General features: G+C 39.2%; 1 protein-coding gene and 1 long non-coding RNA gene across 2 annotated transcripts; both read left to right on the forward strand.

Annotated features, from left to right (window-relative positions):
* Positions 1 to 1,192: 1,192 nt before the first annotated feature.
* Positions 1,193 to 4,661, forward strand: LOC131327098 (uncharacterized). Its single transcript, XR_009200177.1, has 2 exons — positions 1,193 to 1,956; positions 4,488 to 4,661. It is a non-coding gene; the product is annotated as an uncharacterized LOC131327098 (long non-coding RNA).
* Positions 4,662 to 12,971: 8,310 nt separating this feature from the next.
* On the forward strand, positions 12,972 to 13,867 carry LOC131327652 (uncharacterized mitochondrial protein AtMg00860-like). The gene is made up of 3 exons (XM_058360798.1): positions 12,972 to 13,052; positions 13,202 to 13,264; positions 13,352 to 13,867. Exons 1-3 carry the CDS (start codon positions 12,972 to 12,974, stop codon positions 13,865 to 13,867), a joined length of 660 nt encoding a protein of 219 aa, XP_058216781.1.
* Positions 13,868 to 14,146: the final 279 nt, after the last annotated feature.

Here is a 14,146-nt window from a genome sequence, read left to right on the forward strand (position 1 = left end):
GCGCTGGTAGGCGGCCCCCATGTGAAGGTGCTAGGTGATAATGCCTAACAGGTGCGCAGCTGGTAGGCGGCACCATGTGAAGGTGCTAGGAGATAATGCCTAACAGGTGCGCTGGTAGGCAGAGGGTGTTCGGCAATAATGCCTAACAGGTGTGCTGGTAGGCAGAGGGTGCTAGGACATGATGCCGAATAGGTGCGTAACACCTGAGGTTGCTAGGCAATGACACTGAATAGTGTCGGCTGCACCACATAAAGGTGCTCATTGGTATGGCCGAACACATGATATTGTTCAATGAGTTAGCCTAACACGTGGTACAGGTGCACCGTAGTAATTGTACACCGCTAATGCACATTGGACCAACTCTATCTGGATCGTTGTTCTAGAAGGTTCTAGAAAGGAAATCCTACGTGATAGGCAAGTGTTCCATGAATAAAGGGATTATAATTGAGTTACCATATGGGAGGGAATTCCATATGGGCCAGGGTTCCTAATGATGTTGGAATCTTAGGCAGAAAAGGAGACTTGGAGGACAAGTAAGTCTACATCTATAAATAAGAAGTAACACCCACGAAGCGAGGTACGCAATACGTTGCATTATTCGATATTTCCTACTGATAATTTGGGTTTCTCTGCAAGTACGTGATACTAACTTAAGCATCGGAGGGCCTTTGCTATGAGAGGCAAAGGTGCACTCACCCCTTGTCTGTTTTGTAGATTAGGGTTCCGACGACGAACTAGGGTTCCGGCAAGAAGGCATGCACGTTGATCTCAGGAGATGTTGAAAGAATAATAAGTGGATTTTTTCCCCTTACAACTTGCATATCATTCCAAAGTTGCAATCATTTTGAAACCTGGTTAGTGTTGTGGTGTTTTTTATGTGACTTATGTGCTAGAAACTCTTGTGTTGGATTTTTGAGTTTTTCGGAAGGTTTGCTTGTGTTAAGCAGAGTTCGCCTACACTAGCAATTATTAATCGAGCATTTAGTGGCAGCATTTGAAGGCTTCTACGAAGATCGCCGATTTGTTGACCTATCGGGAAGACAACGGTTAATGGCCAGACTTAGTATGGAAGACCATCAAGAAGGTTGCTAGGATTCGGCAATGACTAATTACCGCCAATGTCACCACAAGAACTACAGAGATCGAGGGAGACAACTCTTGATATTTAGAACCCGAGATTGAGGATGACAACTTTTGTGAAGAACGACTAATGAAAATTTTAGACAATCGAATATGAGTCTTGCGTGAGAGCAACATTCCTTTTATCAAGGTGATGTGACATTGTTATGGAGTCAAAGAAGCCATATGGGAGTTGGAATCCGAAGTACGTTTGAAGTATCTAACTTGTTTTCTTCTTCATGTGTGTGGTGAATTTCGGGGACGAAATTCCTTAAGGTGGGGAGATTGTAGAGACCCGTCCCTAATTTTTATTTATTTATTTACGGTGTGGTTACATGGAATTATGAGTAGATAATTTTGTGCGCAATCAATTTTATTTTATATATGTATATATATGTTTGGTCGTGCGGGCCCGAGTTCGTGGGCCATAGGACGAGAGTGTTGGGGGACCCGCGGTGGGTAACTTTTATGAGTAGTTACTCTTTATTTTTATAGCTCATGGGGTATTAGTGTAGCTACATATTAAATTCTACGACTTGAGAAAGTGCTGAAGGTAGTCGAGGGGTTGTAGTGTAATAACTACACTTAAAGGATCCGAGAGACCCGGCCGATTCTCATTTCTTCTTTTTTCTTTTTCCTGCGTCTTCTATGTCTATTTTCTCTCCCTCTCTCAAACCCTCATGGTTCAAATGCAAAATTGAAGGCCAAGGTTCGAGAATCTCGCAACAAGGCAAGAAGAAAACGTGATCTACGGACAAAGGGCTACACATCTATCCGAACAAAATCCCAATTGGTCAAATTCGGGATTTCATCAATTTGGGGATTTCTCTCTTTGAGGTAGGATTTATGTTAAATGATTAATTTCTCCACAATGAGGAGAGCTTACACTTTTCAATGAGTCCTGCATCCGCTTTCCCCCTTGCTTAGCTTCTTCACAAGTTTCCATTTATGAATTGCATTTTTCTGCTTCCTTTTGATAATGGGAAGAAGTTTCCTTCGCATCAGTTATCAATCTTTTTGCGTTTCAAGTTATCATCGACATTTTTCTATTAACTAAGTTCATCTCCTTGTAATTTTATAGCATCATTTCACACTTTATTGTTTGTGTTTTTTTTTTTTTTGTGATCAGTGAAAAATTTTATTAGGGATCTTGTCAAAGGTACAACAAGAAAGGGGAGGGGGAGTCCAACCTTTGGTTGGACAAATATAGCCAAGGGCAAAAGCCCAATCCAATGGGACAAGCCCGAAAGCCTAAGGCCTAAAATGCCAAAATCAAACAATGAAGCTCAAGAAAACCCCAAAGGCCAAAAAGCCAAGATATTACAATTCCTTGTTTGTTTCAGGACCATTTTTACCACAATCTGCACAGAGTATAGAACTAAGGGGAAGGTGGGTAACAAGCTAGGATTATCCCTGGCAAAGAACTTAAGAATAACTCCCTCAAAGGAGTTCTATCAAAATGCTTGAACCTTTCTCTAGGTCCTTTTCTTTCATCACTTCTCCTAGCCTTCCTAACATCATCACACATCCCACAACCCTATGCAAGTTATAAAGAAGCACATAGGCACTTGAATCACATGAATCCATCCAATAACAAGTAGCTGTTGGCTCTCAAATTTCAAAATTTTCATGTCTTACAAGCACTTTGCAAAGTCCTTTTTTAGAAGCTTCAAAAGTCTATAAAATCATGCCTAAGATTCATGAAGAGAAAAAGCACCTAAAAGCCAATCATTTGAAATAATAAAACCAGCCCCAATATATTTATAAGAAAATATGAAGGATTAAAAACAAATTATGAACTTAGTCGAGCAATCAATAGGTGACTACAAAGTGATATAAACAAAAGTAATGGGAAACGAACGAACCTTTGGCTGGAAAGAAGACCTCGATCATGATAAAAAAAAAAAGTCCTATCACAATGGATCCATAAACAATCATGACAAGTTCTCACAAAGTGGGAAATCTACCTCCAGTTCACACGACATCAATTGAAATTTTCAGAGGTTTGTGCGAGATTTTGGGCAGTTCTCACGGAGTGGGAAATCTACCTCCAATTCGCACAGCATCAATTAAAATTTTCAAAGGTTTGTGTGAGATTTTGGCTGCCTGACATTTACTTCTTGTAGTGACCTAAAATAATATAACATGCTGAATGACTATTAAAACCCTAGCCCGTATATGGCCAATAATTAAGAAAACTATTGAATCAACCCTGATTAGGGCTTCTTCGAATATGGCGTCATTCTTCTCCGAGTAAGAATCGATTGAGGGAGCAGAACAACAATCAAGGTTGGTCATTGATAAGGATTCAAGAGAACCCAATAGCTATTAGAAAAATAGAGAAGAACGAACTTACCTGAAAAAATGCTGAAACGGTTGAGAAGAGACATGCGTAGAGGAAAACAATTTTGAGAAACGATTGAGAAAAATGAAGCAACCTAAATCGAACAGAACCCTAGAACAACAGCCGATTCGTGCGAACCAGAACCCTAGAACAACAGTCGATCCATCCGAACCAGTTCGCACGGATAATGATTCAGAAATCTGGGATTTGTTCGGAATCTATTGACTGAAAATTTCAAAAGGTAAGTGAAAATTTCAGAGGGATATGTGCGTTTAAAAAAACCCCTTTTTGTTTTGGTTCGAAACAAAAACAAATCCAAAAAGCCCTAATCTCTAGAAATCGATCGAGAGATCTGGAGAGCTCGAGCGAGAGAGAGATAGATAACTTGGCAGCCCGTTCGTCGTCGTCGTTCTTGGATCGTTCGTGGTGGTTGTTCTGAAATCGCCTCTTCTCTCTCTCTCTGATTGCCGCTATTGAGTTGAACGCTATATATGTGGATGGCATTTTAATGAAAAACCAGAAATGATTCGTGCACAGCAGCTGTGCACAACGGCCTTTCTCTCCCGCCTTGGGTCGCGCAAAGATAATCGGAGCCGCTCATTTTGTTCAAAGGCTAAATTCTGAAGTGATTTTGGGTGTTTTGTTAACGCCTCTAACGATATCGAACGAAGCTCATTTTTTACAGAGACCTTAAACGACATATTTTGAACAAAATGAGCGGCTTTGATTATCTTTGCGCGACCCGAGGCAGGAGAAAAAGGCCGCTGTGCACAGCTTGCTGTGCACGTAGCACAACTCATGAAAAATGCTATAAAATTATTCCGTGTTTACGGAACGCTATGGAAGTCTTTCCACTTTCTTTTGTGAGTATAAAACGCTGTAGTTGACAACTTTTCATAGCATTCATAAAAGAATGCTATTGTATTATGCTATTAAAAGTTATATTTGTTGTAGTGATATCTTCTCATTTAGCATATTTCCTGCACGAGCTGTGGCTCATGTTGTTGTAACCCAAATTTTTCAGGTTTCGAGATGGATCCAAAGGCTTAAGAATCATGGTTATGTTCTAGTTCTTTTTTAGAATTTAATTGGATAGTTGTACATTTTTGTTTGTAAGGTTATCGAGGCATGTAAACTTTAATTTTATTTTGGGAATGTAAAATTGTAGATTGAAAGAACGGGGCCTGGATGTGCGTAATATTTAGTGTATTTTGGAGTTTATTTGTAATAAAGGGGGGATCGTGACAAAATGGTATTAGAGCTTTAGGTTTGAATACCTAAGAACCGTGGGAGGAGACTTAGTCTCTTTTGGGCGCCTTTCTCTTATATATTATGTTAGATGAGATATGTGCTTACTGTTAAATTGTGTTTTTGGGCTATGTGCTTGGAGCTCTAGGTTAGAATACCATAGGGCCATGGATACTTTACTTTGATTGTAGCGTTGCTTGCTAGATGAAAGAGTTTTTGTGATTGGGTGTTTATGTGTAAGTTAATAACATTGGTAAATTTATGTGTTAAGTGAATGACATGTGTATTTTAACTATGTGCGAAAGAAAATACAAATTAGGATGCTATGTGTTTAGATGCTAGGTGACCTGTTTGATAATTTTGACGTCTTAAGTCCTAACCCTTGCAATATTTCTTCTTCCTTGGCTCGGTCGATTCTTGTCTCAATTGCATGACTTGTTTCTTAGTTTGTTTCCCTTGGTCTAAAGTCTTTCATATCGTTGACCTGTCATGGTTTTTCATTATCTAGATTAGCTATCAAACTACCATTCCTATGATTATCTTGTGCTATTTTGATTTTGCCTATCTTAGTATCCTATGGTGCATCTATTATTGTTGATGGCTCAAATGCTAGCATGTGTTTCTTGGCCCTTTGCTTTTGTTCTTCTATTGATGTTGCTGCGCTTGGTATCAATTTCATTAGTCAGTTTTTGCTTTTCTATTAAAGCTGTTGGTGTTTGCTGTTGGCAACATCACTCAAGTTCTAGTACTGTCGCTGCCACTTATTCGAGTCCAATTTGATCGTGCCATATCCAATAATGTCAAAAAAAAATTGGTGCTATCTTGTTTAGATTTTGTTGCTTTTCCTGGTGTCAAAATATAATGCCATTTCTCTGTTCAGATATAACTTGTTTGGAGTGTTACCCATTGTTAATCTGGCCTTGTATCTTTTTAACTGCCTTGATTCTGCCTTACTGTGTTATCTCTCTTTGGCTCAAACATTTAGCTTACCTTGTACTCGTCTCCTATACTATAGCCTTTCATTTGTAGGAAAAAAATAATCCTTTCCTTTTCCATGTGAAGCTGTAGAAAGATCATGGTTAATCATTTCTATTCAAATCCTTTGGATGTTCAAAAGCTGGTATGTGGAGATCATTGTTTAGACTTCTTCGAGTTTTGACTTGTTCATTCCAATGGACGGTATCTTATAATCTCTTTGTACTCTTGAGTTTTTTTTTTCCGGCAATGAAGATCGGATATTTGATTTGAGGTGCGTTTGGCCGGCGCGACATCAAATTTGATATCTAGCTTAGTTCCCAGTGCCATTATTTTTCATGGTTGGATCCTTCCATTTTGATGGCCCAAACATACCAGGCAAACCTCCTTTCCATTGAAACTTGCAAATCATTCCAAAGTCGCAATCATTTTGAAACCTTGTTAGTATTGTGGTGTTTGTTATATGACTTATGTGCTAGAAACTCTTGTGTTGGATTTTTGAGTTTTTCGGAAGGGTTTCTTTTGTTAAACAGAGTTCACCTACACTAGCAATTATCAATCGAGCATTTAGCGGCAGCATTTGAAGGCTTCTACGAAGATCGCCGATTTGTTGGACCTATTGGGAAGATGATGGTTAATGGCCAGACTTAGTATGGAAGACCATCAAGAAGGTTGCTAGGATTTGGCAATGACTAATTACCGCCAATGTCACCACAAGACCTATAGAGATTGAGGGAGACAATTCTTGACACTTAGAACTCGAGATTGAGGATGACAACTTTTGTGAAGAGCGACTAATGAAAATTTTAGACAATTGAATACGAGTCTTGTGTGAGAACAACATTCCTTTTATCAAGGTGATGTGACATTGTTATGGAGTCAAAGAAGCCATATGGGAGTTGGAATCCGAAGTACATTTGAAGTATCCAACTTGTTTTCTTCTTGATGTGTGTGGTGAATTTCAGGGATGAAATTCCTTAAGGTGGGGAGATTGTAGAGACCCGTCCCTAATTTTTATTTATTGATTTACGATGTGGTCACATGGAATTATGAGTAGATAATTTTGTGCGCACTGAATTTTATTTTATATATGTATATGTATGTTTGGTTGTGCGGGCCCGAGTTCGTGGGCCATAGGACGAGAGTGTTGGGCAACCCGCGGTGGGTAACTTTTATGAGTAGTTTCTATTTATTTTTTATAGCTCATGGGGTATTAGTGTAGCTACATATTAAATTCTAGGACTTGAGAAAGTGCTGAAAGGAGTCGAGGGGGTGTAGTGTAATAACTACACTTAAAGGATCCGAGAGACCCGGCCGATTCCCATTTCTTCTTTTTCCTTTTTCCTGCGTCTTCTCTGTCTATTTTCTCTCCCTTTCTCAAACCCTCATGGTTCAAATGCAAAATTGAAGGCCAAGGTTCGAGAATCTCGCAACAAGGCAAGAAGAAAACGTGATCTACGGACAAAGGGCTACGCATCTATCCGAACAAAATCCCAATTGGTCAAATTCAGGATTTCATCAATTTGGGGATTTCTCTCTTTGAGGTAGGATTTATGTTAAATGATTAAATATGGGTGTGTACTGTTACATCCTTGAATTTTAATTTATTTTATTAATTAATTTGACCATTATTTAATTGGGTGTTATGGTTGGGTCCCAATTAATTATTTTTGTGTGCACCTTAGGTACAATTGTCGTAATTATTATTACATGGGTATAAGCTTAATTAACCATAGTAATTTAGTTTTTACCCCAGTTAGAATATTAGATATTTTGTTAAATTAGATTGCTATAATTGTGGGTGTTTGTTATTAGTGGGAACTACCAAAGGATATAGTTATAAGCTAAGTAGGGTTTTTATTTGGTTGGACGTATCGTTCTGAGGAAAGAAAAGGTGCGCAGCTTCGAGGGTTCTTCGAGTTCGAGTATTGTTTCAACTGGTGGTCTTGGTTTCTCTAAAATAGGTACTTTGCTCTTTAATTGGTTTAGTTGCTTTCTAATCTACAGATATGTTTTAGTCTGCACCGAGTTCTCCTCCTCGTAAAATTATTGGGTGTGTTGGGTTTGTGGCAAGGCGAGAGGGAAGGGACGGGTGCTACGTCGGTTTGTGCGTGGAGGATTGACGAATATTGTCACATGTCCTTTTGATATATTAGCAACTAATTCCCTTTCTCTTGTATTATTCAAACTGTGTTTTTGTGTTTCGTAGTGGGCTGTTGTAGTGGATATTGGAGGATTAGGTAATGGTTAAAGACTAAAGAAAGTGCAAAAACTAGAGTTTAGAACAGAAAGTTTGACGTGGTGCGAGTGGGAAAATGAATGAATTACTTTTACTTGGGTTGGAATTTGGGAATGGAGAAACAGGTGGCTACATTGGAGACATGTTGTTGGAATTGGAAATTAAAGTTTGGGTTTTGTACGGTTCTCGTGGATTGAGTGAGTTAATTCTAGGATTAGTTAATTTTAATTTTACATTAGTCTTAATACAATTAGTGATAATAGTACTACATGATTCTTTGTTCAGGTTAGACTCGTTTCGCGTTGTTCGTTTGCATTAGCTTTGGACCCAGGTGAGTGGTTAAGCATGTTATGTACTTTCAAACTTCCCTGCGTCCCTTAAATTGTTGTTTTGGAAAATTTATGATTGAAATCGGAAACACACAATTGTTTATGTTTGATTATATTAAATTGGCATGCGGCATCGGTGAAACCATTTGTTGTTCGAATAATCTGTTGGTGAGAACTTGGTGGAATTCGATGGGAACATATTTTTGAAGTCCAGGGAAATTAATCCTCTGTGTGCGGGTGACTCTGGCCATCAGGGAAGAGACCGGATTAGGCCGGTGACCCTATGCTCAACGGTTGTTATTGACCGGATCGTTCTTTGGGAAAAGTTCCACGGGCTGCCTACTCGTGGTAACCCTAAGATTCGATATTGGATCCAATTATGAGATATTTATTCACTGGCATTTGGTACTATTGATTTTGGTTGTGGTTCCCCATTTTTGTTGGAGATTGGATTGAGAACACCATTAAGACTTATCGGATGAATCGTTAATTGGATTAATGGATTATTTTGTTGTTCACCGCATATGCCAAATTTATGTTGACATGGTAAATTATTTTGATCCCTGTTTTGGAACTGTATTTAATAGACATGCTTTGCTACTCACTGAGCTCATCAGCTGACGGATTTATTCCAACTTCTTTTTCAGGCAAGTTGGAGAGTTAGGAAAGGACTCTGGCGGCATCTCAGGGATCCCGTTTGTTGACCTCCTTAGGGTGTCTCATCATATTTTTATTTTATTAATCGCTTCCGCATTTGAAACATTTTGTCAGACATCTTGATTCTTTTAGTACTGTTGGATCACTGGATTAATTTGGTTCATGGGATGTTTGTGCCCCATTCTTTTTATGGAATTTATTGGTTGGGGATGTTCTGAATAAAAAAAAAATGGTTGACTGTTTGGCTGATCCTTGCTTGGGAGTTTTTATAAAATTCCGTTTTAGGCTGCATGTTCTACGAGCTTTGGTCTTGTGGTTCATGGCCGGTCACTTCTCATTTTGGGGTGTGACATGTACATGCCTTGGTGTACACTTAATTTGAGCTTTGGTTAGAGTTAATCCAATGATAGAGTAAGCCCTAATTGATTTGTTTGGATATGCTTGGTACGCATTGGTTTTGGCTTGAAGATTTGTATAGTTATTCATGATTGTGATAGAGGTTATACGTACAGTTTTGATATTCTTGACCTTCACTGTGTGCGTTTTCTTATAATGTGAAAATTAAGATATTTAAGTGATACTAGAACAAGAGCTAGTTTATGCACTCCATGTGTTTGAGGAAATGGAAATACTTTATACGGGCATAGATCTATACCAAGTATGCTTGTTTCTTTGCATTTAGTGAACTGGTGACAGAAATTTTGTGATATATGGTTCGGATACTTGTTAGTTGATTTTTATGGAGACTACATCGAATCTACCCTATATTGCCTATTTTGATGAGTTTGGGTGAGTATTTGAGGAATTTTGGTTGATTTGGGCTTAGAGCCAAGTATTGAGATATTGGGATTGTTATTTTCATGATTTTGAGTTGGGTCACCAAGAAACTTGGGTCATTTGCGATGCTGTAGGTGAAAGTCCGTAAACTCACTGGGTCAATTGTGACACCGTCGGTGAAAGTCCGTAAACCTACTTGGGTCAATTAAGACGCCGTCGGTGAAAGTGCGTAAACCCGTGCGGGGTACGTTGCTTCATCCTTCGGGTTAGTAGCTTGTAAAGTGCTTGTGCTAGAGACTTCTAGAACGGTTGTTGGTTGGTTGTATCGGTGAGCAACTCATATAATTTTATGTCTCGGGTTGAGTAAATTTGATAATCGTTTTGGTTGGTCATTCTATTATGAGCTTTGTTATTTTTCCGTATCGACTTTTTTGGGTAATTTCCTTTATTTGGGACTTGATTTGAGTTCGTGATTTAATAGCATTCTTTTGATCATTTGAAGGGAAGGAAAAAAATTAGAAACACTTAATATAATGCATGGATTATTTTTGCTGTGTTGGCTTGACTTTGAATTGGGATTTTATAACTTGTTGTAAATATTGAAGGAGAAGAAAGCATGAAAAAATCTTCAATACTTGTACATAAAAAGTGTATATTTTGTATATCAAGCTTTGCATGTTCATATCTTCTCATTTAGCATATTTCCTGCAGGAGCTGTGGCTCATGTTGTTGAAACCCAAATTTTTCAGGTTTCGAGTTGGATCCAAAGGCTTAAGAATCGTGGATATGTTCTACTTCCTTTTTTTTAGAAATTAATCGGATACTTGTACATTTTTTTTTGTAAGGTTATCGAGGCATTCAAACTTTAATTTTATTTTGGGAATGTAAAATTGTAGATTGAAAGAACGGGGCCTGGATGTGCATAATATATAGTGTATTTTGGAGTTTATTTGTAATACAGGGGGGGTTGTGACGGCCCTAAAGTCCCCCATTCTCGTCGTCTTTCTCGTTTTACCAAAAACCCGATGTTTGCGTTTTAAGCTTGTTTGACTGATTAAAGGTAGATAAAACGCTTCTTTTACTCTCTCCTAAGTATATTAAGTGTCTATGTATTGGTTTTTAATGTTCTGGAAGTAGACACCCCAATTTGGCCTAACGAGTATTTCAAGTCTCACCTAAGGGACCATCCCAATGATGAATAAGATACAGTGATTGATGATTGACTTCTCATAAACCTGAAGACTTTTGTGAGTACTTTTAGCCACTTAGAGGACCCAATTCAGAGCCAAAAAGTCTTTCTAGACAGAAATATAGTTTTCAAGTTGAATCGATCTGCTTGTTGCTAAATTAAAGTGTTGGCCGTTACTTTTTTTCTTTCACCCATGGAATATGGTGTTTGAAAATCTGCTAGAGAGATCATTTCCTCGCCCGTGAGATGCATTCCTCGGCCACCAAATCCTTCTGGCAGCCACCAGTTTGTTTTGCCAAGAATTTTGGAATGTTCTGTCTTCGATCCAAGCTCGAACCCTAGCAGCCATGAAGCGAGACTTCGGGGCTACGAAAATACTTCCCATACAGAAATCTTGTTGCACTATACTTCCACGTTGATTCATGCATTGTGATTGACCGGAGTGAGTCACCCATAGCCTATATAAAGCGGCCTTAGGGTTTCGAAATTGATATAGAATTCCTTCATCTTTAGCCACGAAATTCTACATAAGTCATCTCTCTCTCATACTCCCTCTACAAAAGCCCTAAACCCTTGTGGGCAGTCTCAACCCAAGTGATCAAACCCTAAAGTACAAACCCTAATCCTAGGGTTTTAAGAAGCAATTCAATCAATCACCCTCAATCTGAAGTAATTGTGCACTGAGGGATCAAGGTGGTGAGGCCCAGGGGTCTCTCGTTTAATCTATTTCCCTTTTTCTGTAACAAAATCATAATTTTCCTTACTGTCCTGGCTCACCTTATTGACTGTTTAAAGGCTTAATAATCAGTTTGAAATGCAAAATAAAAATAAACCAAACATTAGTCTTATGTTGAATGACTATTGGCCAGTCTTACGATTGGGCAGAGAGGGGTGCCTAACACCTTCCCCTTATCCTACTTTTGGCTACTATACCCGGGATCTCTATTTATTTTCTTAGTTTTAATAAATTAAGTGGTGACTCTATTTAGTGGTGATTTGTTATTGTGTGGAGATGCTCCTAGCCATGGGAATATCCATGATTTCAATATAAAAGAGGAAACAAGTATAGATGATATTTGTGTGGCGATGCCCCTTCAAGGAGGTGTCCACAGTTTTGGTGACTCTGCTGGGGACTTGAGATCCATAGCCAGAAAGTTCAACATAAAATTAATGTTTGCTTGATTTGATTCTTTTATCATATGCATCGAGTAGGTAACTTCATTGAGTTCACCTAATGCCCTTGTATGTCACGGGCTATGTTAGGGGTTCCAGCAAACTCCACAGTCACTTGTATCCCTGTGGTAAATTAAAAAAGGAATCACCCAATTGCCACTTGTGATGGGCTGGCGAAAGGATTGACACCCTTTGACAACGGAGCACCTCTGAGACCACCCAAACCATACATGTGATTAGAAAGCCATAGAACTTAAAGACAGGGACCTACAGGTTAGGAATCTACTTTCATCCATCTTTAAGTTCTTCCTCACACCTTGTATAAATTGTTGTAACATCTCTTTTTGTGTAGAACGGTTGAGATTTTTAGCCCAAATCCTAACCCTATATAGCCAAGTACTAATGTGCAGTACTCTGTTTCAAGTAGGCACCATAAGTAAGTCAAAAAAGCAGCCACGCCAGTTTCATACTCTTATTACACCCGAAGCTATGCCAAACAAAAGTTGCCTTGTTTATCATCTCCACTTGTCAGAACACCCTCACCACAACAATCCCAATCATTCCTTGGATCTTCACGGTCATCCTCTCAACAAATCTGATAGTCTACCAATCCCCAAACTCCATCCGGTACTCATTCTATTCCTGTCTCAAAAATGTCAAACATTAACGCTGTCATCGCTGACCTCAAAGCTCAAATCACTGCTTTACAAGCCGAGAAAGTGGCAATAAATGTTGAGGATGAGGAGTAAAAAGAAGATGAGACTCCTCATAATAAGTTGGTGATGGTGGAGAATCCTGAGCTTGGCAAGCAATTAAGTTAAGGAAATCAAGCATGCTTTCGCACGCTCTCAAAGAGACCAAATCCTTGACTTTGAAAGGCTCTACCTCTTCCCAAACGCCTAACTACCGGAAAGATTCAAGATGCCCAACATTAAGAAGTTCAATGGGACTGGTAACCCTACCAGTCATGTTCGCCACGTTATCAACACCTTGAAGCCCATGGTTCTAAACGATGAGCTCATTGCTTAGCTTTTTTAAAGGACTCTCACTGCAGTGCTCTCGATTGGTTCCTCACTCCGGAATTTGTGCACTATCAAACTTGGCAGGAGATTGCCAATGCTTTCATTAAGTAGTATACATACAATGTCCAGATTGAGTTGACCACTCGAGATTTGGAAATGACTAAGCAAGAGCCGAACGAGGGATCAAGTGAGGTTAGTTGTCAAAATCTGCAATCAAAATATGTCAATCATACTTACACCCAGGCTATCACTAATTTAAAGCGGTTGTAAGCCACTGAGGATCTTTTCGTGGTCATTTTTGTGGACGACATCCTTATCTACTCGCCTTCAGAGGAGGAGCACCAAATTCACCTTTCTATCATTCTTGAACTCTTGAGAGAACACCGTTTGTATGCCAAGCTTAGCAAGTGCGAATTTTGGTTGTCCGAAGTCAAGTTTTTGGGTCACGTTGTGTCGAAAGATGGGGTATCCATTGATCCGGGGAAGATAAAGTCCGTAATGAATTGGCAACGACCGAAGAGTGTATTCGAGATTCGTAATTTCTTGGGCTTGGTCGGGTACTATCGTCGTTTTGTGCTTGATTTCTCTTGCTTAGCAGCTCCAATGACTAGATTGACTCGTAATGGGACTCTTTTTGTTTGGGGTGACGCGTGTGAGATGGCCTTTGAGGAATTGAAGAGAAGGTTGACTACCGCATCGGATTTGATTATGCCCGAACGGGGAGTCAATTACTCCGAGTATTATGATGCTTCAAAAAAGGGGTTAGGGTGCGTTTTGATGCAATTGGGCAAGTGATGGCGTATGGATCGCGGCATTTGAAAACTCTCGAGCGGAATTACCCTACCCATGACTTAGAACTTGCGGCCGTTGTTTTTGCTTTAAAGAGTTGGCATCATTATCTTTATGGTGAGAGGTTTGAAGTCTTTTCCGATCATAAGAGTCTAAAATACTTGTTCTCTCAAAAGGAGCTTCCTTTGCGACAACGCCATTGGATGGAACACTTAGAAGACTACAATTTTGAGTTGTAATATCACCCGGGCAAGGCAAGCGTGGTAGCGGATGCATTGAGTAGAA

Source organism: Rhododendron vialii, chromosome 5a, assembly GCF_030253575.1.
Source record: "Rhododendron vialii isolate Sample 1 chromosome 5a, ASM3025357v1".
Lineage (NCBI taxonomy): Eukaryota > Viridiplantae > Streptophyta > Magnoliopsida > Ericales > Ericaceae > Rhododendron > Rhododendron vialii.

What these genes read in the sequence shown, in the direction of transcription:
- LOC131327652 (XM_058360798.1), top strand. Translation starts at nt 12,972, where the DNA reads ATGCCCAACATTAAGAAGTTCAATGGGACTGGTAACCCTACCAGTCAT. An exon ending in TCAACACCTTGAAGCCCATG is followed by an intron (nt 13,053 to 13,201) that starts GTTCTAAACGAT and finishes TACAATGTCCAG; the next exon opens with ATTGAGTTGACCACTCGAGA. An exon ending in CGAACGAGGGATCAAGTGAG is followed by an intron (nt 13,265 to 13,351) that starts GTTAGTTGTCAA and finishes TAAGCCACTGAG; the next exon opens with GATCTTTTCGTGGTCATTTT.